The 25,685-nt window shown below is 37.1% G+C and overlaps 2 protein-coding genes across 2 annotated transcripts in view; one reads left to right on the top strand and one right to left on the bottom strand.

Annotated features, from left to right (window-relative positions):
* lpar1 (lysophosphatidic acid receptor 1) overlaps window positions 1-12,618 on the top strand; it is a 52,083-nt gene extending 39,465 nt beyond the window's left edge. Inside the window, exon 3 of the mRNA XM_033976228.2 lies at window positions 6,054-12,618. Coding sequence (XP_033832119.1) covers window positions 6,054-6,373 — 320 coding nt within the window. The 3' untranslated portion in view covers window positions 6,374-12,618. The remainder of the gene's footprint in view (window positions 1-6,053) is intronic.
* Window positions 12,619-18,192: 5,574 nt separating this feature from the next.
* The window catches only part of musk (muscle, skeletal, receptor tyrosine kinase), a 47,225-nt gene continuing 39,732 nt past the window's right edge, over window positions 18,193-25,685 (bottom strand). The window contains exons 16-17 of the mRNA XM_033975897.2: window positions 23,658-23,806; window positions 18,193-18,986 (exon numbers count right to left, since the gene is read on the bottom strand). Coding sequence (XP_033831788.1) covers window positions 18,241-18,986; window positions 23,658-23,806 — 895 coding nt within the window. The 3' untranslated portion in view covers window positions 18,193-18,240. The remainder of the gene's footprint in view (window positions 18,987-23,657; window positions 23,807-25,685) is intronic.

Genomic DNA, 25,685 nt, shown 5'->3' on the forward strand with positions numbered 1-25,685 from the left:
TGCTTCCTCAACTTAGTCTAAACTTTGTGGTTGGTTCGTCGGCATGTAAGGCTATAAGCTTTATGTCTTTCTTGGGGTACCTTCCTGTAGTCTGGTCCCACTTATTTTGCCAATTTTCTTCTCATAGCTTGAGGTTTCTCCAGAGTATCTGTGGCTAATTCCAACAGGAAACAGAGAATGACTTTTTCGGATGGGTTGGGGGTTGAAAGAAAATAGCTTTTTTTTTGACAATCCTCTATCTGTACCATTTCCCAAGAAAATATGGAAGACATATGGAAGACATCATGAGTTACGGTACTGGCATATAGGAATAACATTTATTTTTATTTCCAAGTGGCATGAACTGTCAAGAGCAGTAGGGACCCCTCTGTAGATCTAGGGGCCAGGATATGGAAGATTACCCTACTATGCTTCTTGTAGTTTGATGGGGAAAAAAGACTACCCTGAGGAAACCCGCTCAGAAATGATGAGAACCAGCAAACCCCACACAGTCTGGGATCAAACCAGAGACCCTCTAGCTATGAGAGAAGACGACAATTGTGCCACCAAGACGCTAACTAATGCTATTGCTAGGTTCCAGATGATAGGCCAATAATATTTAATACGGGAGCAGATAAAATGAGTATTGTTAAAACGCATATTTTTGTTGCAATATAGCAATTTGTACAGTCTAGTCACTAACTGAAATGATCAGGTTCAACAGTTGTGAATTTACCATTTGGATATTTCATAGGGAAATCTTGCTCTTGTCCTCCATCTGGCAGTATGACGTAATCACTTTCTATAATCTGAAAACTACTAATATGTGAAGGCCCGGCTTTATATTTCCAGCCATAGTAGTTATTTTCAACAAGAGTAGCAACCCTGTCTAAAAAAAACACCCAAGTGGTACGGTACGCTCCACACCACTTAGCACCGTGAATGTCAAAGTGCATATCCACTTTTTTCAAGATGTTCTGATTAGATACAGACTATTTATTTACTTTTCCTATGACTTAAGTACATTTTCCACTTGTTGTTGTTTTTTTTGTTTGTTTTTTTTCCCACGTGGGATTTATGAGTAGTGACAAGTGACACCGACTTGCTACCACTGCCCAAAATAACATGTTTGTTCCTTCCTTAAACTTAAACAGTACAAGTCCTGTTTCTCAATGTATGTTTGGCTGAAGCAAGGTCAAGTTGTTGTTTGTAATGAAAGACTGGATGCTGGACTGGATTGTGAATGAGAAAAAGTAATTTCAACTGTTTTGAAAAGACTTCGGGGTCACACAATAGTCACCTTATTCTGGAAGTTGTCGTGGACGGCGTCATCGTCATTTGGAGCTACTGATCTTGACAGCAAATAAGTTCTATAAGGATTACAAAGCTGATTTAAAGTCTTCCAGAGCGTCGGTGCAGTGTTAGCTTGTTGGTCACATGAACATTCTACACAAATCAACGTTTATATCGTATTTCAGTGGTAAAACCTTTTCCCTAGATTCTTCATTGAAGTGAATAGGCTTAACTAGAAGAACCACCACAAAGAAAGTATTGTTTAGTAGCATTTAGGGGCAAAAGTTGGTTGGCACCAGTGGACTGGGCGGGAATCAAACTGCAAACCCTTCAGTTAAGGGAAAACTTGCTCATATTTTTTACTAATACTTAGGCGATGGCACTTATAATGAGATGTCCACTCACTCAAAGGTTGCAAGTTGGATCCCCCCTACTCTCAATGCACAATGCTTTCTATAAAACTGACTAAAATATTGCGTGACATTCTATCTTTATATAAGTAGAAAATGTGTTGAGAGAGGGAATACATCCGGAAAACATGGTCCAGCTGAAATGAGATGTCAGCTTGAGAGACAAATTCTTGGGATAGTTTCTCTGCTGGGTTGCTATCCTTTCGAAATCTATCTAACTGAAGGGTCTGGCTGCATTTTTGGCCAGTGAGGTCAAGCCTATGCTGCAGCTGCCGCCCGCTAAACACTAACAGATAACAGGCCTGCATGTCAATATGGCGTCTCTCATCACCACGCCGGACAAATACCCAAGCCTGGACTGCGCAAAAGACGGCTCCACTGTCTCGTAGTTAATACAAATAGCATCTGTTGAGTGAAATCATCGTGCTTAAATGTGACGTTCGTGACTAATGGCATATTGGCCCGGGACAATGTGCTCGACTTGTTCTAATCAGAGAAATGATGATTCACTGAACTGCAGAGGAGGAGGTTGGAGGGTTGTGAAGATGACAGAATGGATAGAGGAGTTTCAGCGGAAGGTCAAGGTCAGTTCAGTTCAGTTCAGTTCAAGGAAGTCATTCTGAGAACGAAAGTAAATGGGACACTTCCAGTTAAGGCTAAATGATTTTTGAAGGATATATCACTGTAATTTTTGTGACCACTTGAGGGTGTATTATAACAAAATATGTAAAAGACATTTAAATGCTATTAAAACTTCCATGGCAAAAAAAATAAACAAAAAAACAAACAAAAATAAATAAATAAATAAATAAAATCACAATTATTAAAAATAAATAAATAAGAGAACATTTCTTAACACTGCCAAAAATGTTGCAGGTCTATATACATTGCTGCTGTAGAAATGTCTTGAAAAGCTAGTGCCAAAATAGTTAGCACATGTAACAAAGTTTAACCATTATTCTCTTATTGGTAATGAGTAAACACTTGCTTATTTTAAGTTGAAAGTGTGAAAAACTGGTCAGAAAATTATCTTAAAAACATGTCTAAGCTACTAAGCCTAGTTTTTTGCTTGCCTCCTGTGTTCACTTATCACTAAAGCAGACAGTATGAGTCAAATGTTTTTCCCAATTTGTGACGTTCAATGGCCCAATCCTAGCATTCTCATTGCAGGTATGAAACAACAAAGCATATTCTATCCATGTTTTTGTTGGTCTTTGCGTTCTCAGTGAATATCTTTGCATTCTAGGGACCAGCCAACAAAACATTTATTAAGGGCTGGTAGCATCTTGAGGCATCTTGGACACCCTAAATTCTCTCTTTTCTCAGTCTTTTGTTACTAATTTCATGTTTTTCACACTTACAAATTGACACATTTTCTTAATGCAGACAACTTTTACTTGCCACTATTGTTTTTAGAAAATTGTATTTTTATATTTCACCCAACTAACTGAATACTTGTTCATTTGTTGATTATAATAGACCTGTCACGATAAACACTATATCAACTTATCACTAACAATAATTTATATGTTGTGGGTACCTTTTCTTTATACTAGTTGGAAATATTTGGTTAATTTTCTATACCGCGATGAGATTTGAGCTGTAGAAGGCTGAATAATGGACTTCTATGACTCATCATAAACACTAACTTAACTACTTAAGTGCTGTTATTTATTTGTGGTAGTTCACATTTTTTTTAACCAAATTGTACATTTAGAATACTTTTTTGGGAATAATTATGCTTTATGGTTTGGTTTCAATATTATTGTCTATTTACTTCAGCAATAGGCCTAGTAATATAAAATTGGTTGTTGAAAGCAATTGTTTTTTAACTGATGGTATTATTTATTCATGCTCAATATGAACTTGATTGGACTTTAAAGAGGCATTTTCGAGACATTACCGCTTCTGTCTGCCCATGATGGTTTGTTCGTGGCGGCGTCAACCAAAGTTAATTCTGCGCAAGGATAGAACTTGTGAGCTAAAACGTTTCAGAAGTGGTTTGGAGGCTGCAGTGATGTGTTTTTTCCTGTTGACAAATGGTGGTGTGGTTGGCAAGTGATGGTCGTGTGGTTGTCGAGGAATTTTTTCTCTTTCACCATATACACTGAGCACAAACAGATCAAACTCCCAGAAAGTGTTATAAAAATGTTAAAGGAGGATTCCAAATGTAAGAGATCAAACCATGACCTACCAGAGCCTCCTGAACAATGTCTTTCTCCCTAGATTTGATCATTTTGTCATTTTAATTTTAAGTCAATGTTGAATCGTTTATGGAAACAACTATCTGTATGTGCACCAGACTATTTTAGAAACGTCTTCCTGTATTGGGTTGTTTCTAACTGAAAAGTGCTTATTATAGCTATCTGTATAATCTTAGCTTTCCTGCCTTTGTTCAAGTAGAGTGTGTCAATCAAACCATTTCTGTGCAAGCAGTTTGCAGAAAGTCTGAGCAGAGAGTATGGAAAAACTGTGTTGTTATCATAAGGGTGCATTGGTCTAGTTCTAGTCTTGGTTTAGTCCAAAGCATCCTAAATGTTATGTGTGAAATCTAGACATATCCTGAACTGTGGTTAAGATGCAGAACATTTCCTGAGCTCTGTGCTGGCTGTGTACAAAATTATGACTGATCAAGATAAAGGGGTATCGGAAGTGATTCACTTTGTTACGAAACAAATTTGCTAGAAACAACATTCTTATCCTTGAATCAAATCAAACGCAAATGCTTAAATTGGATTAAAAATGTAAACAAAGCCTCCCCTCACTGCTTTTACCGTCAGATTAAATTACATGGCGATATCTAATCATTTGGTACAGTGTTTGGACAAAGGGTTGTTTTCATGTTGGCTGATTCTGAAACAACAGATTGTCTGAATCAGAATAGTTAACAATCCTCATAAATGAAGAAATAGAAGAATAAATCCAAAATTGAATTAGTGAAAGATATATCCAAGGGTCAGAGTGATAAAAATAGCATGGTTGCCATAGCTATCAACAAATCAAAATAAAATATATCTTCTGAATGAGCTAAAGTTCTCAAAATGTCATCAATAGAGGTTATGCGTTGACATAATTTTTTGAGTGTCACTGAGGCAGAACTACGGGCAGCCTAACAGACAAAATGTGTTTCTTTGCTTTTTTTGGTCTCATTTTTATCCATGGAGCTATTTTATTAAGTATGCTTCAGTTCGCCCCACTACAATTAACACACACATGGACTTAGAAACATACATCTTATCTAAGGAGAGAAAGGTTCAGTTCAACTACATCTGATCCCAAAGTCTGTATCAGTGATAAATGTGAGCATAGTCTGCAGTGTCCCTTAACTGGTTTTCTACTACTATTTACTTGATTTTCTTGTTTTAAATGTTAGGTATAAACAAAATATTTAGCAGATTTGTAGATTTTCATATTTGTTATTAACAGGCCCATATTACAGTATTTTCTGATCTATGTTATAATGTTTCCTCATCAAAAACACACAAACCCTGCATATTTAGTTTGGTTATGTGGTAATACAGGAAGTGCTGTGTTTTAAAGTCCATTCACCTTCCCTAGAATCATGTGGATACTTTCAGTCCTGGAATGGCCAATCTCTACTGAACAAGAGATAAAATGAAGCTGTTAACTTCAAAACTACCACTTCATGACATCACAAGGTGGAACAGAGCATTTTGAGCTTTGGAGATGTAGACAGACCAATAATAAAGGCTTACTCAAACATGTGTGAATGAAACAAAACACAACTCCGGGTATGTTTTTGATGAGGTAACAACATTCCAACATGACTTAAATCTCGCAAGAGTCAATTTTATGTAATACCTTTAACCTGTGGCAGCTCTTTCACATTTTAGATGTGTTTGTACTTGAGCTGACAAAAAAATGCCATTACTTACCATTGACACTGATATATTGTTGCTTCTCATTCTAAAGATTGGAATGTTGTGATGTCATCCGCGTAACCTCTATAAACAGGAAGCTGAAACCCATGAATACCTGTAATATGTTGTTATTTTGCCTGCATATTAACTAGGGATGGAACAAGATCTGATGCAGCGCGATCTTACGAGATCAAATTGACACAATATTGTGCACACATGAGGAAAATTATCTTGTGAGATTTTTTCCCCCATGTGTTTACTATTAACTTGGACAATAAAAAGGGTTACACCTCTTGAGAAGCTGTAGTTCCAAAAAGCAGTGCTACAATGTGAGAAAAAATATTAAATAGGTCAAAATTGTGAACTCTATCTGCACAATTTAATCACTTTAAATTATGTCTCATTTTCATGGACGCAATTTCATTCCTTGTCTTGTGGAAGTTTTGTTTCGTCCCATCGCTAATACTAACCCTTTACCTCTCTCCTCCAGGTGCCTTCATCATCTGCTGGACCCCAGGCCTCGTCATCCTCCTCTTGGACGTCTTCTGTTCCAGCTGCAACGTCCTCACCTACGAGAAGTTCTTCCTGCTTCTGGCCGAGTTCAACTCCGCCATGAACCCCATCATCTACTCGTACCGCGATAAGGAGATGAGCGCCACCTTCAAGCAGATCCTGTGCTGCCAACGCCAAGAGAACGCCAATGGAACAGTGGCGGAGGGCTCAGACCGGTCGGCGTCCTCCATCAACCACACAGTTCTGAGCGGGGGAGCGCATCACCACAACCACAACAACGAACATTCGGTGGTATAAAGCGAGGTTACTAAATGGACTGTGAACAGATTATAAACTAAATTTCAGTATCATGATGAAGAGAAAGACCAATGGAGAATCAATAACACCACATGGAATTGAGATTTTAAAGGACTCCAAGAGGCTGTTAGTGTTGTCGTGTTACTGAACTATTTAAGAGTTATCTGTGAAGTGAAGGTTATGCCAGTATTGTAACTTCTAATATCTTGTTTATATTATTCAGGTTAACTTCCAATAGTGTAACATAACATCCGCATTACGTGATTTTAAACAGCTGCCTCGTCTTGTTTGACTACAGATAACAACTAAAATGACTAGTAAAGCTATTCAAATCTTCATATTTTATGTTGGTCAAAGTGAAATTTATAGATTTGGGGTGGTACATTTGCAGCGTTACACACTCATTTCAGTAGGTGTTGATATTCGAATTCTATAGGTTTACTACACAAGTTAGATCACACAATTCTGTGCACTTTTTCTGCCAATGTTCTGTTAGGAATTTTAGTGCAGTTAAGGTTTTGAGTCTGATTTTTTAATTCCTGTTACAATCAGCATGCATATTATGACCAACGATAGGTTTGGGTTTGAAAATGTCGCCCGTGGTAGAGCAATTATTAAGATTATGGCTCTAGTAAACTATTTAAGTTGACACAGTACAGTACGTTTGATTCAAAAGTTGCTATACTTGATGTTTACTGTCTTAAAAATGTAGAAAACCTAGTTAATTTTAAACAGTGCATGCATTTCTAGCATCTGAACTATCCACCGAGATGAGGTTATAAGCGCTTTTCAAAGTAGAGTTTTGTTGTGTCAGGAAAGCTACCAACAACTATGCTAACACACACTTCCTGTTTAAACACTTAACATAAAAACAAAAACAAAATTTACTCAAATACATGGTAAAAAATCAGGCGCAGGATCTTTAAGTCTGGATAAGTGGTATCATGGGGTAGACGTTTTTCTAAATAAACATATCAGCCCTATACTTCACTTCACTTTTAAAAACTTAATAATACGAATCTAAGTATTTGGGTAGAAGAGTTGCCAGATCAACAAACAGCTTAGCAAAATAACTGCCATTGTCTTGTCTGAGGTTGTTGCTCGGTCAGTGGGATACTCGCCTCTATTTAAGATCACATGAGAGACCATGACTGTGTAAACCCAATGTTAACCATGCTAACCTAATTTAGCCCCTGAAGTGAGGAACACTGGTTAGAAGGGAAAATGGACACGAGTCACCACTTAGCAACAATAGAAAAACAGTACTTTTAGTGACATCGAGCGGACTTACTCATTGCACGGTTAAATCACCGTTGTATTTTTAGACCAGCCATCTACTTCATCTGTCATCAGTTCAAAGTAAAATACAAGGAGGATCTGGAATTGTTTATTTGCCCAAAGGAATTAGAGACAGGCTGTCCCGGAGCGTACCGAGACACGGAGGAGGATGTTTGTAGCCTTTTAAATGGAAGATCTTGTGCCACAGTGTCACGCTACGATAAGGTTAGGGTCATATCTGGTGAGCGTTAGTGGGCTTAAGAGATCTTGACTTAGAGCTCGTGTCCTCAGTCGGAGTAGGTGAAAGGGCACAATTGAGAAAGAGCAAAGAAAAGTGTGAGAACAGTTTATGTAAAAATGTCTCCCGGTGACTAGAATGTGGTTGTGTAAACAGAAAAAGCTAGACGTCTTGGCTTTCAGCTGTTGGAAGATTTTAGATTTGTTACATCATGTTTGTACAAGGCTGAAAAAATGAAGTCTGGTGTGGTATGTCCATTTGTAAAAGAAAGTGTTAGTCTCCTTGTATAATTGAGAATTTTGAAGGCTTTTGGGTAATAGATAAGACAAGACAAAACAGACAAGAGGATAACTTGCGCGTTTTTACCTTTGAAAATCGTTCTGATTGGCTGACCGTTGTCACCAAATATCACCTACAGATAGGGTATGTAGAGTAGAATGGGACAAAAAACTCAATTTGGCCAAAAATGTATCTGTAGGACCACGCTAATCGAACCAGTTTCAAGGGAACGAATTTACACTTTACCAATTTTGCAACACTGACACACATTTTGAACTGGTCCATGGTTGTGGTCTGTGCTCATAAAGTTCACAACTAGCCCATCAATTTTAACTCTTGAAGAAAGCTAGACCATGGAATACTTACATTTTCAAATAAGTGTGATCAGATGTTGCTAAGGAGCCTTTTGATACCCTTTATCCAGAGTTCTTCATCGTTCAAGGCGCCAAATTTTGGAAGTAAAGTAAAAGCAATGTTGCAAGATGATTAATTATGACCTGCTAAAAACTAAAATAAACAGATGAAGGCCTTGTTCTCAGTTTTAAACCATGAGTGCAGAAAGCATGTTATAACCCCTTAGTCCTTTCTCCTGATCTTATGTTGAACCATGACAGAGGAATAACCATCTATTACAGTGACATACCAACAATGAAAATAGTGTCCAAGGTTGTTGCTTCTGTATAGTTCTCATCCAACTAAACAATTTCTTTTAAAATGCAATGGTGAGATAGCAGACTCTTTATTTCAAATAGCTGCTTTTACGCTACAGCATGATTAAAAGGGCATGTCACCTGATCTATAACAAACACTATATGTGACAGGAAAAAAATAAATAAGAATGTGTAAACAAAATATCTTGCTTTCCCATAAACATTTAGAACCAAACATGACCTTTTTCGTAGCAAAATGCCCAAATACACAAATATCTCATATACTTCGCAGCTCTAGATAATTTGTACCTCTTGGTAGTAATAGATTGGTCAGGAGAATTCATGGCAGAGTCCAAAAACAACACGCCTGACTTATTAACTGCTGCGTGCACAGAGCCAGGCGTACGCAGCGACTGTACTGCTGAATTCACACTACAGCATCAAAAACGTACCAAATGCTTCTAATTGGACACGTTTTCATTGGAGGGCAGGCGCTTGTAACTCGCTGACGTGCAAAAGTTGAGATTTTCCAACTCTCTCAAGATACGCTTGAAGTACGGCACGGAAACGTTGGATGCGAAAAGACACGCATCGCCCATAGACTTTGCACGTAAATCTGGTCAGAATGTGTAATGTCTGGTTGGGTAAGCTTCAATGAACGTTTCATGAAGTGGGCTAGTCGAATGGTTTATGACCCGAGTAGAGTAACATTGCCCACACATGCCCCTCACCCGACATACTAAATTTGAGTCTAGACATGCCATGGCAAACACTACCAAAAGTCCATCAAAAATGTCAAAAAAAAATGTCAAAAACAACTATGGTTTGTAGCTGTCCAAAGTTATTCCTCACTTCCTCAATCCTAGCATCCTAGTTATTCACAGTGATGACTTTATAAGCACGTTAGGCAATTTTCAGAGCCCAGAGCAGAGTTTTGCAGAATTAGCATGCTAGCAGTTCACTTCCTGATCATAATTAGATGCAGATAGTACACTGTGGTCGACTCTAAGAGCTTATACACTATATCTGTACCTGGGTAAAACACATTTTGCCCAACTACTACTAAAGTACTTCATTCAGTCACTTTCGTTTTCAAACCCATGTAAGAGTAGTACTTGTGGTTAATGCGATGGAGTAATGTCTCATTTCTGTGTTACATCATCACGTCTGCCTAACTCATTGAGAATCATGCTAAAAATAGTCTAATTTAGCGTAAATCCACTTTTCTTTGTGTTTACCAGTCTTTTCCGTATTAATTTAACTGAAGTATATTTTAAATGTCCAAACCAGTATTATTATTATTATTATTACGTTTTTTTGTGCACTCTTAAAACGTCTGGTATTCATTATTGATTTGAAAGTCATTGTGCTGTGACGTACACTGTTAAAAATGCCAGTTGAGTGCTTTGTCGTGACTTGAATCAAAACACATGTTCACCAAATACATGAACGTAGCCCGGAACAGCTGACGGAACAGTACGCAGCAGGGCCAGAGTACAGTGAAGTAAGTCTCTGCAGTGTGTCCAAAAAAATGCGTTCTAGCAGATTTTTGATTAGCCCCATGTGTCATCGCTCATGACGGGGAACTTAACTTCTTTGATCTCGAGAAGGCTTGTCAGAATCAACAAAACCATTTTTAACATGAAGGGAATTCAAATAACCGACTGTGCAAATATGAATGGCATTTTTAAACTTTTGGCTTTGTATATAAATGAAATTAAAACATCTACAGACTTGTACAAGAAAAATACAGCTATTAGTGAATGCATTGTGGTCTCATAACTTTAGATTAATTGTAACAAAACTGCAAACCTGATCAATTACAATTTACTGGTGCCATGACGGCTTGCATTGGGGTGCTTTGACAATTCTTCACTATGTAACTTTTCTGCTGGTCTCCATGGTGATGGTATTGCGTTGCCTGGAATATTCCACAAAATGGCAAGGAGTGACGAGGCGATAAAGGTATAAAGAAATGCAGCTTTCAATGTACTTTTGAACAAATGTAATTGAAATAAATGCAAGGTATGCGTTTAGATTTATTTGATTTAACGCCATAATGTGGAACATTCCAGACGAAGCAGTAATATCTCCGTGGAAACAACAAGCAGATGGCATACGCTGCACCTTTTATAGATCACAATGCATTTCAGTTTAGCGATTTTCTACCAGATTGTGCTAAACATGTGAAGTATACATGTAACCAACTGTTAATGCCTGGGTTGTGAACATTAGCACGTGGGATTAGCATTTGGCTAACATGCTATTTTTTTTATTTTTTATTATTATTTTATTGTCATTTTAAAACAGCAAGCACCACCACAATGCATATACCCAGTCTCTTCAAATCATGTTTTAAACTACATTCACTGTTATCGTGCATTCAGGTGACATCAACTTCATGCAATGTATACCAATGTAAGTATATGTACAGTGTGTGTATATAAATATGTATTATTCCATTATAATCACCAAAGGGAAGTGTTGTGGTCTTGTAAATGTGTGTTGGATGTACTGTAGTGTTGCCCATTTTTGTTATCGTGAGCTCTTTTTGTATTGTGAGCTTGTAAAGAAGAAACTAAAACAAAGTATCCAAGTGTGCAGTGCCTTATAAGTACCTGCCTTAACTGTCTTTACTAACAACGTATTTAATATCAGATGCCTTAAAATAGAGGTACAATTTGTCTCAAAAAACAGTAAAATTGCGCAGGATGTTTTATCAATAAACATGTAATGATAAAAAAAAAACAAGTTATAGAGAGTGTTCAAATATAATGCTTATCCATGTTGTGCCTTTTCATAATACAAACGATGAAATATAATATGTGAAATATGTTTTATCTAAATGAGCCCTTGAATTACTGAGGTAAACATTTTGAGAAAAAAAAAAACACAAAAAATGAAAGAAAATATTCATCAACAAATTAGCAAATTAGCGAAAACTTTGGGAAAACATATTTCTTTTAATGGGACAAACAAAAATATACTATCCATCATCAAGTATTTGGGTCAAGTGCAATGTTTATATGATCTCATGACTGGCTAATTTGCAAAATACAAACAATTTAAAGAAACTGTATGTAGCCTGTACTGTAACAATTTGAAAAAGAAATCACAATCGCATCTGAAGCTGGGTTGCCAGTACCTTATCCTGCAAATAGAGGACGTACACAAGTTTTTCTCAGTGTATGTAAAGAAGGTACCTCAGAGACTGCACTAGCTCTGATTAATGTTTGGCTGAAGGTGCTGGGGTTTAGGTAGTGACGATTCAGAGTCCTTTTAGGTTTAAACCGACTGGATTTTTGCTTTGAAACTGGCAACCCAAAAGAGAGACTTATGAGAGGCTCATTCTGCTTTCTGATTGAATAATTGTCTTGGGAACAAAAATACCAAATTATATTAACATAAATAAATGAGACGCCATGTCCAGTGTTTTGTAATTAAAAATACATCAGCATTAAAGTTTTTAATAAAAGTTATATTTGATTTGAATAGGTCTACCTCATATCTGGGGACACATAGGTCATGTTTATGTAATGAAAAATGTACATACAGTTCCTTTAAATCATATTGTCATTTATCCATAGTCTGAATTCCTCATCTAATCTGACCTCCAGATTAGGACTCAATGAACAGCCACATGTGACAGGGGAAAAATATGTGTAAAGGAGATACCTTGTTTTCATACAAACATTTAGAACCAAACTTTGCTACCAAAAATGACCACATTTTTTCTTGCTCTCTGTAGCACAATGCCCATATCTAATGAAACATGCTGATGCTCCAGTACAAATAAAGACAAATGTAAAATGTATAAATTTGAGAGTTGTGAATCATTTGCTTGACAGACACTTCAACACTGATAATGCTATCTCTGAGATGTTTTGGTTGAGGCGACATGAGGAGCATGAGGACACGAGCTGAGTAAGGACAAACAGATGTGAACCAGACCGATAGTGCACAGTAAGTCCAATGGACACAGGGGTCCTTGGGGAGACCTAATCATCCATGGACCTTGATGTTACTGACAATATTTATACAGCCATGACTGTTAGCAGTGAATGAGTCATCTCATGCATTATCACTTCACATTAAAAAGAAAATTACACTCTCTTTTGCTTTCAGTGGCGCGCTGGATTATTTACCTGAATGACAGATTGATCTCTCTGTATTTTTTCATCAGTCTGGTCACCACTCCCTTCGTCGCCGCTAGAGCCAGATTCAGACAGTAGGATGCAATCAGACCTGTTTTTTTCAGTGACACGTGAAATGAAGGAGCTCATTGGTCACCTATGATTTACAAGTAAAAAGTAAAAAAAGTAAAAAGTTTAGTGCTTTACCCATTGATTCTGCAGAAATCTGTGATGGTTTTCAGCCCCCTGTGATATTTTTTCACCAGTGACCAGACTCACACTTTTGTAAAGTATTGGAGAAGTGAGTATTCTGGATCCCAGGCAACATGTTCTAGTTTAGATCTGTGTATAAAAACTTCATGTTTGTGTATCATATTACTAAAATGCAATGAAGCCTTCACCAACTGAAACCCAGTATACTCAACATTTCCATGGCAATGTTTGAGAAATCGAAACTTTTTCGGCTTTCATCTGGAGGCCACTTTCAATCTGGAGGTGCTAGAATTTATACTCCTAAGGGGATTTTGTTTTTTTTTTTTTTTTTTTTTATTTAAACAGGGACAATGAATGAGAATGCCAGCAATATAAAAAGACAAAATTCACATGGGGTTAGTAAAATAAGTCAACAATAATGACACAGGACAACCATATAAGACAAACTTCTATGGCAGGAAGCACAAAGGCAGCAGTGGGATGGGAGCTGGATTCAATTATTTCCACGGTATTCAATTATTTCCACGATATTGGTTTTAAAATCTACTTTGTGACATAATTGACACATGCATACTTTTAAATACTTCTCCTAAATGTCAACTATAATCCTGACCTTGCTCCTTGTAATCCATCTTCATTACAGAGTGTAACGTTATGCAACAGTTTTAGTGATGTGTGTTTAAAGCTACTGTCTGAGGATCGCGCCACTGTGTTTCTGACATGACAGGACTGAAAGAGCAGACCTAGCAACAAGGGCCAAATGTTTCCTGGAGCTGCATACGTGACTGCAACTATCAGTGTTTTTATAGGAGAGGGAGGCATAAATCAGCTGACACTAAACCAGACAAAACACAGATCATGGTCACTACATAAATTCACTGTGAGTAAAGGTTAAATCATTTTAATAGACTTGACTGGACAAGACTGGAATAGACTAACATATAGTGCATTTTTTTATTTTTTTATTTTTTGTGGTGGGGCAATATGAGTACTCACAACACACTAACCTCACAGGTAGAACATGCAAACTCAACACAAAAAGGCCTATGTCTGTTTGTCCTGGCTAAGTCTGGGAATTAGTCATGGTTTTTGCAGGAATGTTATTACTCAAGTACAAATGGGTCTTGGGCATAAAAGCAGCCAATTTTATTTTGCTATATTACCATTTCTTCCATCAAATTTTCATTTTAAAGCCCCACCAGCTCACATTTTAGCAAAACTGATCGCACTAGAAAATGTTGAAAATATGTCAGGCTTGCATCTCCGTAAACCTGACTCTTATTTGGCCTGGGGGAGGGCTTCCTTCTGCTTGTCTCCACGGAAATGTTGTTCTTTGGCTATAATATTCCACAATCTACATGCTAAAAAAATAAATAAATAAATAAGTACATTTTGCATAATATGTGTCCTTTAGCCAGTGTGTGTTGTGTGCATATTGACTGAACCTTGATGCATTCACGTGCACCCTTGGCCTTGTTTGTTGTTCCACAGCTCTGCATTGCCGGCCCCCAGCTGACTGATATATGGTGAGCTGCTTCCTGTCTCTGCCCTCAGTAGCCAATCATAGCACAGAGCTGGCAAGGCCACACAGGAAGTTCCTCTGGGCCAGTGATGAGTGAGTGGATTGGGACATCTCCGTCATTGCATCAATATAAAAATAATTTATGAATGTTGCAGAGGACTGTTATAAGGGTGTAAATCAGTATGTGTAAAACCAGCATTTTAGCTTTAAAGGCCCTTTTTCTATTTTTTTGAGCAAAATAAGTCTTGCCCTGTAGATATTCATAGGATTGGCCTGTAGACTTTTTTTTAATTTTGTATGGGTTTATCAAGGCAGAAACTTTTGGCATTATTCAAACAACCGTGCTATTGTTGTCAGTTAACTTTTTGACAAATTGGGGGACCCGTATAATAACATGCATTGTCTGTTTTGGATATTCCTTCATCTTACTGCTTCCAGAGTTATATGGGCCTCAGCATGTTGTCAATTGAACCTTTTGTAAAATTAGTTTATCAAGTGTCTATAATCCAGAGAAACCGATGGCCGATAAGCTCTGACAATATTTTTAGGACGATAAAAAAAAAAGATAAAAATACAACATTTATTACAAACTCTGGAGGGAGTTTGTAGTCAATTAATTAATACATTTTTATTCATTTATTTTTATTTTTTTTATCTATTATGTTATTTATTTATTTATTTATTTATTTATTTATTTATTTATTTATTTATTTATTTATTTATTTATTTATTTATTTATTTATTTATTTATTTATTTTAGCTCTTTTATACCACAAACCTAAAAGAGAGCTGTGTAGCCATGTTTTGTGTAGCTATCTCTTTGTATTAAAGTTTTCATATAAAGCTTTGTGTGTATGTGTGTATGTTTGTGTGTATGTTCTAAACAGCCGATTGACCAAACAAAATATTGGCTTATGCTAGAGACGATACGCTAAAACGTCCAAATATCGAACCGATATATCATTCTTTAAAGTCTCTTAAGTGAATATATGAGCTGGTGCTATAAAGTATGCTTCAAAGGGACAGTCTGCAGTGATTGGTCATTCAAAGTGATGAAGTTTGTGAACAGGAATAGGTGGATATACAGGGTTAAGGTTAAGATTAGTAAATGTTTAAGGTTAGAGTTTGGTTATGGTTAGGAACAAAGTGGGGCATATACCACAAATCATTTTCATTAGTTTCAGGCATAAGGATTCATTTGTGATTTTAAGGATTTGGCAGTGCTCTGTTGTTATAGTTATACTTGTTATAGTTGTTATATATATTTTGGATTAGGCAAAATCCTTCAAATCGGGAAGGAATGATTTCCCTGGAATCCATGAAAAGGGATTGCACTTTTGTGTTTTTTTCTCCTGTAATCCTATTCATAATATTTTGCTTCCAGATGTTCTTTGGTCTGTTCATATTGTGTCACTGCTTGTATGTCATTGTGCAAACATCTAAAATATAGTCACATAATTCATTTCTCAATCATAAGCTTTACAAATACTGTAACATCAATCCAATTCTGCGGAAATACCATAAAGTTGTAAAGTCAAATCTGCCTTTTTTATATGTGTCCCTGTCTAAACATCTAAATGGTTGTAAATGCATAGACAGGCGGAGTGGGAGGAGGAAGTGGGAGTACAGTGTGGAGGTGCATGCACAGTTTAGATGTAGCAGAAGACAGATGGAGCGTCACAAGCCAAACTGCGCTCGCCCTTGTCCAAACAGTTTACTCTGGTCATCCCCTGCACACGCACTTACTCAGAAATAAGCATTTTCAACATCGTCCCCCAACAAAAGTCCACTACAGATATGTTTAACGTGTTTGGGTAATGCAGCTATTGTAAGTGTCATGGGGATTCAACGAGGAAAGTAAATACAGTATGGTGTGTGAGTGAGAAATGCAGAGTGCCCCCGAGAGGGAAGTGGAGGAACTGCGGGGGATTACATTGATTGCAACAATATGAATATGAAGTTGTAAAAAAGAAAAAAAATAGACCTTTGAATATCATGACAACATAGTTTAATTCAAACATTAAATATCATGTTATGTCGATGATATAAAATGCATTATTGCCAAAACTGGACAAGCCTTTTCATTTAAAAGAAAATACACAACTGTACAAATCCATTCCCTTTTCAACTATCTGTAGGTAATTATTAATGTAACTTAATTTCGTCAAATGTAATTCAAATACAGACTAATCTATAATGTACAAATGTAGTAATGACACCAACAAATGTTTGTCCAGAATATCATATTTTCAGATAAATACAAACATCATAGATCATTATTAATACACTTATATAAAACAATCAAAGTAAATAACACAATACCCAACGATGGAATCAACAGCAACAATCCTAAAGTGATTGTGTGCCACTTTGGAATCACAAAATGTAGTTATTACGATTTTATAAAAACACTCATAATCACATAATATATATTACATATCAAATAAAGAAATCAGTGAAAGAAAGGATGTGCTTTATTGACCGATATAAGATTACTAGAAGGTTATTTGAAATGTAGTAGTTCGCAATAAAGTCAGATTATGTTACCATCAACTTGAAAAATCTGAGTCATTTCATCACCATCTGAAATTTAAAGGGCCGGTGTCTGATTTTGAACCATGAGTGAAGAACATGGATCAGAATAGTTAGCCCACATAGTTCCTTCTCTTCTGATAATAAACTATAAACCAATATACAAAAGTCTGTCTGTAACAAGTTTCCATTATCAACGTCTCTGATTGGGTTATATTATCCTTAAGGTTCAACAAAAATCCAACGTATAGGCAACATTCAGTCAGTTTTTCCCTCAAATAGCTAGTTTTACACAATATAGAGTAAAAGGGTTTTTTCCTGAGCTTCAAAAAATAAAAGTAAGGTACTGGCCCTTTAAAAAATTTAGAAATGAAGACTTTTTATAAAGCCATGCAAATGTATTGTTTATAGCACAAACTGCACATGCACATGAATGCTGATCACTGTTAAATAAAACTGCTGATGGATTGCATTTCAGTGAGAATTAAAGGTTTAAAAGAGACTAATTAATCCATGGTGAGGCTTAAATGGAGCTTTTCAACAGATATCTAGCAGTCCATGCAGCAATGTGGGAACTTGGAACAGAGAGGTAAAAGAAAAATTCAAATCTGTCAGCTGGACAAGAAGTTGTGGGAGTGAAGACATTTCACTGCTCATCCAAGCCTCTTCAGTGTAATCTGAGTAACTACACTGAAACTAACAAATCAATCGTTTACAGTTATTGTTTGTTGGCTTATTTAGATAGATATAAGGCAGTGTCCACCAGTAATCTGACCAGAACTGACGTCTTCACTCCTACGACGTTTTGCCCAGTTGACAGATTTGAATTTTTCTGTGGATCAAACCTGGAGGACTGAGGGATTACACAGACATCTTTAGCAACAAAAAAGTTTGAAATATAGATCACAATGAATACTGAAATATTGTTGCTCATAACATCAAATTAAAAAAACAATTTCACGAGTATAGATGTTCACCGCTGGTATTTAGAAGTCTTTAAGTGGTCACGTAGCTTTTTACCTTCAGCAGTCTGCCTCCTTCTCAGGGTTTGGCGTCTCAGTACTGATTTTTTCTGTGCTAACTACTTCCGCGTTAGTGTTGACCGTCGTCTGGTACATGCGCTCTAGTATTCGGTGGATACTGCTAAAGCTAGGCCTATCCGCCGGATGAGTGCTCCAACAAAGTCTCATGAGATTGTACAGCTCTACGGGGCAGTTCTCCGGGCAGGATAAAATGTGACCGTCCCTTACGTAGTATATGACCTCCTCGTGACCCATCCCGTAATATGGCTGCATACCATGTGAGAATATCTCCCATAGCACCACCCCGTATGCCCACACGTCCGACTCCGTAGTGTAGCGGTTGTAGAAAATGGATTCCGGGGGCATCCAGCGAATCGGAATAGCGTCGTTTTCGTTGGCTTTGTAGTAATCGGCAGAATAGATGTTCCGAGATAGTCCGAAATCTGCGATCTTCACAACCATGTCTTCCCCGACCAGACAGTTCCGGGTGGCCAGGTCACGGTGCACAAATTTGCGTTCGGAGAGGTAGGCCATCCCCGCGGCTATCTGCTTGGAAATGAAGAATTGTTCGGTGCAGGTGAGCCCGGGACAGTCGGACTCGGAGGCGAAGCTGCGGATGGACATGCTAGCTCGGCTCACGGCGCGACTGGACTGGGTGGGAGCGCGCCGCCTGAGGAATTCGTTCAGGTCTCCGTGGGCCATGTACTCGAACATGAGACACATGGGTTTGCCCACTGCACACACACCTGCAGAGAGGACAAAAGGTGAGGAGTGTTAAGGTGAGGAGCAATGGGGTTTTGCCACCTGCCGTCATATTGGTTCTAGTTGCTAATGTAAACAAAGGTGAAACATGCATTAACTGCGGAAATATAGAAATATATAGAAATAGTATTAAACCAATTTTTAGGAAATTTGAGCTTTCCTGTGTTGGATTAATAACCGGAAAGGCTAATATTATTAAAATGCTATTGAAAAGTTAGATAGTTTTCTAACCTTCTACAGACTACAGTTGCTCCATGCATTTTAATTTTCTGAAAGTGGCGTCTGTAAATTAAAGTGGGACTAAACACCTAAACTCCACTCACATTTCAAATATAGCAGCTAAACTGGGCTGTACCTCGAGGACTAAAGAAAAAAGTGAGGGAGGACGAGGGTTTAGAGCTATACAGTAAGAACCAGTGTGATTGGTTTAACAGGTATTCATACTTCAAACTCCACCCCTGCAGCCAGGTGTTTGACATTTAGACTTTTTTTGACCAGAATGCTGCAAATGTACCTAGACTGCACTAAAGTTGCCAAAAAAGACTAAGAACAATAGTTAATGCAATTGAAACACCATATACACAGTAGTGATGTATTAGGTGTTTAGTTCCACTTTAAGTTTGTTTTGATCAGAGTTCAAACTTGAAACTTTTGTCAATTTGGATAGTCATCAATCGCAATAAATACAACATTAAAATTTGTTGTAAATAGTTGAAGACTTGCGATTGGATTTATTCATAACTAATCAACATTATGGGGTAGCAGAAGTACACCATCTACTTAACACAACTTTTATAGCTGAGCAAAATGTGCCAAACATGACTGGAGTGACTACAATACACTCCATTATGGCTGTAATGACTTAACTGCTTTGTGCTTGGCACCAGTTGATATCAATCAGACTGACTATAAAACCCTTTGGATTCATTAAAATCTCACATTGGGCTGTCGTTCAAAGTTTCAAGACCACACAGCTTTGTTTTAGATTCTAGTCCTTTCTTAAAATGTTGCAAATTCTTTTGCCAAATACGTAAGCTATTTTCCAAATATATAATAAAAGTTTAATACTATTTTAAAGGTGGACAATAAAAATAAAAATAAATAAATAAAAATTGTGTTGATTTTAGATGTTTTATTTTGGTGTGAGGTTTATTTTTCTTTTATGACATACTATACCAAAGGGACAAAGGGGTGAATTTTCAACCTCTAGAGGGCAGTAAAGATGCAATCTACTTACAATTTGAATTCATTAGATTTTATGATGGGCATTGCACTACAGTACATGGGGCCTTGGAAGGCTGAACAAATATCTATCTGTGATTATTCTAACAAGCATTGCAGTTTAGATTTGATTAGATTTTTGTATTAAGTCTGGAATCCAATTCAAAGTTCACACTGTAAACACATCCAGGAGCATTTGAGAGAAGACTCACATATGGACAGCTAAACTAATATGATAATGTAAACGTATAATGAGACTTAAACTACAACTTCTATACATAATGAGACATCATGAGCAACAATGCAATAGCAGTCTTTGCAGTTTGAATGGTCACAATCAGCAAATGACATTTTCGATTCGACAGTGTTATATACTGTGACCTTAACGCCTTTGCAGTGGTCTGACTCCTATGTGCCTTTCATCTTTTATTACACTATACCCTCAAATAACTGTGCTTCATTTAACAGTACACATGTAAACAACTATATTACCACAAATAGCAAAGTTGTAGGTCATCAGTGTTAAACGTCCTTGGGGGTTTGCGTATGTCAGTCCCCCCGGGAAACGCTGTCTAATTATGGTTCCTATGTGTATCTCACGCATGACCAAGAGAAACAAGAGCGCGCTTCAACGGTAGCTGCCTCAACAAAAGGTCAACAGTGGGATGAAGAGTTTTGACCCATCGCTAAAACTGCAAAACACCAAGACTCCATTTTGAGATCTAATAACACATGCTCTGTTGGCTCATGGTGATATTTTTGAGGTGTAGTATTAGCGTCATAATTAGTGTCATAATTGAATCAACTCGTGTGTCACTGGCAGTTTCTAGATTACTAAAGAAAAAAAAATGTATTATTGAGTTACTTGATATTTCCTGTAAACAATCTCGGTTGATTAGAATAGATAGGCTACTAAAAACAGTAACAGCTACAACCACGTTTTTACTAACCTGTTTTCAACCATGCAGATCTCATTTTCTTTGCCTACATCTGTTTTTGCACTTGCCAATGCACTGATCCCGGGATTCGGAGATGCTATATATGTCAAAAGCAGCTGTGTGGGCTGAAGAAATGTTCCTCATATTAAACTAGTTCCAGGTAGGGTTAGGGTTATTCTAAGGGTAGATTGTTGCTACAAATGTTGCTCGATTGAAACAGCATTGACAGATTAATCAAATAAATGACTAAAGGCCTACAGCTCTCGCGATTATGTGAACAATGGTGACCAGTAACCCCGGTAACAATGTCCATCCTGTGTTTTCTTCGTCTGTTTTTACACTTTTCTACACTGGAGCCAATGCACTGATCCAGGGATTCAATGGTGCTATATAAAGGATGTCAAATGCAGCTGTGAGAGGATGAAATTGGAAATAGCTAATTCAGAGAAGGGATTAGATCATCGCAAAATCAGTGTTTTGATTGTGTGGGCTAGTCTACGTTCATGAGACAAAATACTCCAACCAATGATCATAGAATCATTTTTGAGTGTTACTATAGTTACTTTAGTTTTAAATAGGGTTAGGTAATGGGTTGTCAACATTTGTTCAACTGCACTTCAGAATAATTTGGGGGAAAGGATAATTTTCTTTTTTTTAATTTTGTGGAAATTTACTAGTTTTGTGTTGTATAAACTCTTGATTTGTATAAACTTGCTTAAAAAAAAACAAAACAAAAAAAAACTTCTAAAACATAAAAGCATTTATTTAACCAATGTAGTTGCTTCCAAAATAACAATATATTTTTTGATTAATTAAGAATGTATTTTGATATTCTGTTAAAGGTGCTGTACCTGACTTTTACTATAAAAAAAACCCCAAACTAGTTCATTCCAAATGGTTTGCAGTGGCTGAAAGTTATTCCTCCCCTTATTCATTCCAACCATTCTAATTATTCACCGCAATGAGTTTATAAGTGCTTTTCAGATTCAGAGACCAGAGCAGAGTTTTTCCTTGGCAACAAGCCTACCAACAACTAGAATGCTAATGCGCACTTCCTGATTATCGGACAATAAAATGCTTTCTAATTAGATGCAGACATATTTTGACTTCAAGAGCTGCCTATACAATATATCCGTACAGGGACACATTTTTCTCAAAAAACATGGGGAAAAAAACAGTACGGCGCTTTAATGCAGTGAAGTAATATGTATCAATATCCCTTTAATATGTCAATATGGCAACCACAAACACATTTTATGTTTAAAATATACTACTATATATATATACTTGTTGATTACATATAACTTATTTGGTAGTGCATTGTTCAGATTGTTAAATAGCTTACATGTTAAAGGTCCTAAATGTCACACAAAATGCATGAGTTGTGTTTTGTTCTTGTTTCTGTTCTTGTGATGTTATGTAGTGGTAGTTTTCAAGTTAACGTCACCTTTCACCTTTTCTTCAGTCTAAAATAATCCAAATGACCCCAGTGAAGAGATAGTAGAGCACTTCCTGTATTACCACATGACATCACATTTTGAGTTTGACATAAGAACATAGCCTAAATATGGAGGGTTTATGTGTTAAATATGTGTTAATGAAACAAACAAAACTCCAGATATGGTTTAATTCCCTTTAAGTCCCTTTAATTCATTGTTCATCCATTAGGTTTAATAGAGACATTCCAAGACTTTCCATTTCAGTGTGAGGGTCAAGTGAGCTCAAGGTTCAAACCAGTAGCAGGAAGTGCAGTGATTGCTAATATCGTTCTCGTGAGCTTGTCTTGGCAAATATTTATGTCTTTAAATTCAGTTTGCCTACATCTGTTTTTGCACTGAAAACTACACTCTAAGGATATGACAATGGTCTTGGGAATGTCTGCATGCAAAACACAGATGTAGGGACGTGCAAATATATCGCTGCTATTAATATTAGAAATACTGGGGGATGTTTTCATAGATTGGCATTGGTAACACTTCGATATATTGTAGGAGGATCATTATTTCTATTTAGCGAAGAAGTTAAGAGGTAGTTGTATGTTTATTTGGTCATTTTTAAAAGTACAACACATCTATATTATATTGTAGAAAACTGCATTTAGTTCAAATTTTGCCAAAAAGGAAACGTTAATCGGTGAACTTGACTACTTCTTCTCCCACGTATTTGATCTGTTAGACAAGATTAATCGCTATCGAATCAAAATCTCAACCTGAATGGACAAAATTAGCAAATCGCACCATAATATCTTCCTCACATAACAAAATCTCCTGTCTTATTCTGCATAAAAACTGTTAAATCTGTAGCTTAGATCTCTACAAGCTTGTTCTGAAATGTGATTCTTGTACTAGTTTGTCAGTTCGTATTTCATTTCAAAAATATTTGTACAGATATCGGCAAATATCGGGCACCACCAAGACAACTATCTGATATTGTATTGTCTGAAACACACACACCGAACCATTTCTACACATATTCTCTATTAAAATCCTAACTCACCTAGAAGCTTGACAATATTTGGATGGTCGAACTCGGCCATAAGCGCCGCCTCTCGTTGGAAGTCATTTTGCATATCGGCCGATGCTTCCTCCTTCAGCATCTTCACAGCCACCATCGTGAATGTCTCCATTGGCAGCAGTCCCGGAGCGCTGAAAGAAACATTAGTCAAGATTTTGAGCTATAAAGTGCTAGAATAGAACTGAGTGTTTTCTTTAATAACATTCCCAAATCCAGGAAGCCGGTATATGGTACACATCAGTAGGAGGATAGTCGCTTCCTGTCGCGTCTCACGAGAGGAATAAATTCATACCTGCAGTGTTGATGTATATTGAGTTTAGGTAGTACAGTACATGCGGTGATAGCGTATTCATATGGGGGAAGTGAAGATAGTAGACAGTAATGAACCAACAGGCTTCTTATATTTATACTTTGCAGTGACATTACGCTGGAGGATCCTGCATGTATGTCTGTGGTGGAATGTTCAGCCGTTACTGTTACCATGGTAACACAATGCATACATTAGCAAACACAGCCTGATTGTATTTTGATGGGAAAAAAATACAAAATTAATTTACATAACACATTTTTGGGAGACTCAATACAAGCATTCATGTGTGAGAGTGACTAACTGAAATCAAAAGATTAAATAAATAAATACATAAATAAATAAATAAACTGTTGGCCAATTCTATCTAGCATTGGACAGTAATGATATTTGAGAGTGACTTTTTAACAGCACAAATCAGTTCACCTGTTGCAGTTCCATAAGACAGTTCTTTATCAGACTGTGTTGAAACAAAGCCAGATCAAAGTCTAACTTTAGTCACAGAGATACAGACAGAGAAGTGCCTCGAGTTAGCTTCACTGGATTAGGGCCTCCTTTTTATTTGTTTAATCTTCTACAGCACTGCATTAATGGTCAAAGGTCACATTTTTATATATACGCTTTTCCACCTTCAAGGCACTTTACTTTACTTCAAGACTTTACATTAAAGAAACACTCACACACAAACACACATACACCGGGGGCGAGGTGGATTAAGCGTCTTGCCCGAGGACACAACAACAGCATTCATATGTGGGAGCTGGAATCGCACCACCAACCTGTGGGTCAGTTGATCTGACCGCTCAACCAATGATGTTTATGTTGAGAGCAGGATTTGAACCGCCAACCTTCGGATCAACCTTGGTGGACAACTTAGCTACTGTCGCCCATAAAACGAATCTATCTGCACGGAGAACGTCCCGAGGTATGGTTGTAACTTTCTATTTCCATTTAATCATGCAGGTGATGTGCCACATACCGTACATTGAAGCACATGGTACAGATCTATTTATTCTTCCCATCTCTTTAAATCTTTATGTAGGACAGAGCCTTGAAGTGTTGGGGACTATTTTAATATGTCTCATCAAAGTCACACTCCACCATGTGTTTGAATGCACTGTTCCCAGAGGGTCCATATGTGACACCATTCTACCCCTCACTTCTCAAGTATTAGCAGCTGGACCGGCCTCAGATCAGAATACAGGACATGTACTGCACTTGTCCTGTTCTGTTCATGACATTTTCTAGGTTCATTTGTGTTCACGTTGTTGAGCTTCAGTGTTGCTACCTCTCGCACTCGAAAAGCTCGGAAGCGTGGAAATAAAGCGCTAGCATTGCATGTCCGTTGCAATAAGTTTGGCAATAGCGCTCGTAGAGTCTGTAAACTATATTAAAAATGTGTTTTGAATTGTCTACAAAGGGATTTCTCAATTTTTTTTGACTTGTTTGTTTGGTAAAATGTCTGCTTTTCACTAAAATCTCTAAAGATGACAAAAAAAAAACTAGTGAATCAGCAAACTAAAACAAAAAGACACGAAATCAGCTACAGATATCTTGCCTGCTATTATAGATTATATCAAGATACAAATAACTTAAAGCCACAGTATGTAACTTGTTAGACAAAAAATAAATATATTTCAATTGTGTTCAAGTTGTGTTTATTGTACTGGAAATCTTGAAAAATATGTGTCCTTACAGTGACC

This window comes from Periophthalmus magnuspinnatus, chromosome 12, assembly GCF_009829125.3.
Source record: "Periophthalmus magnuspinnatus isolate fPerMag1 chromosome 12, fPerMag1.2.pri, whole genome shotgun sequence".
Classification (NCBI taxonomy): Eukaryota; Metazoa; Chordata; class Actinopteri; order Gobiiformes; family Gobiidae; genus Periophthalmus; species Periophthalmus magnuspinnatus.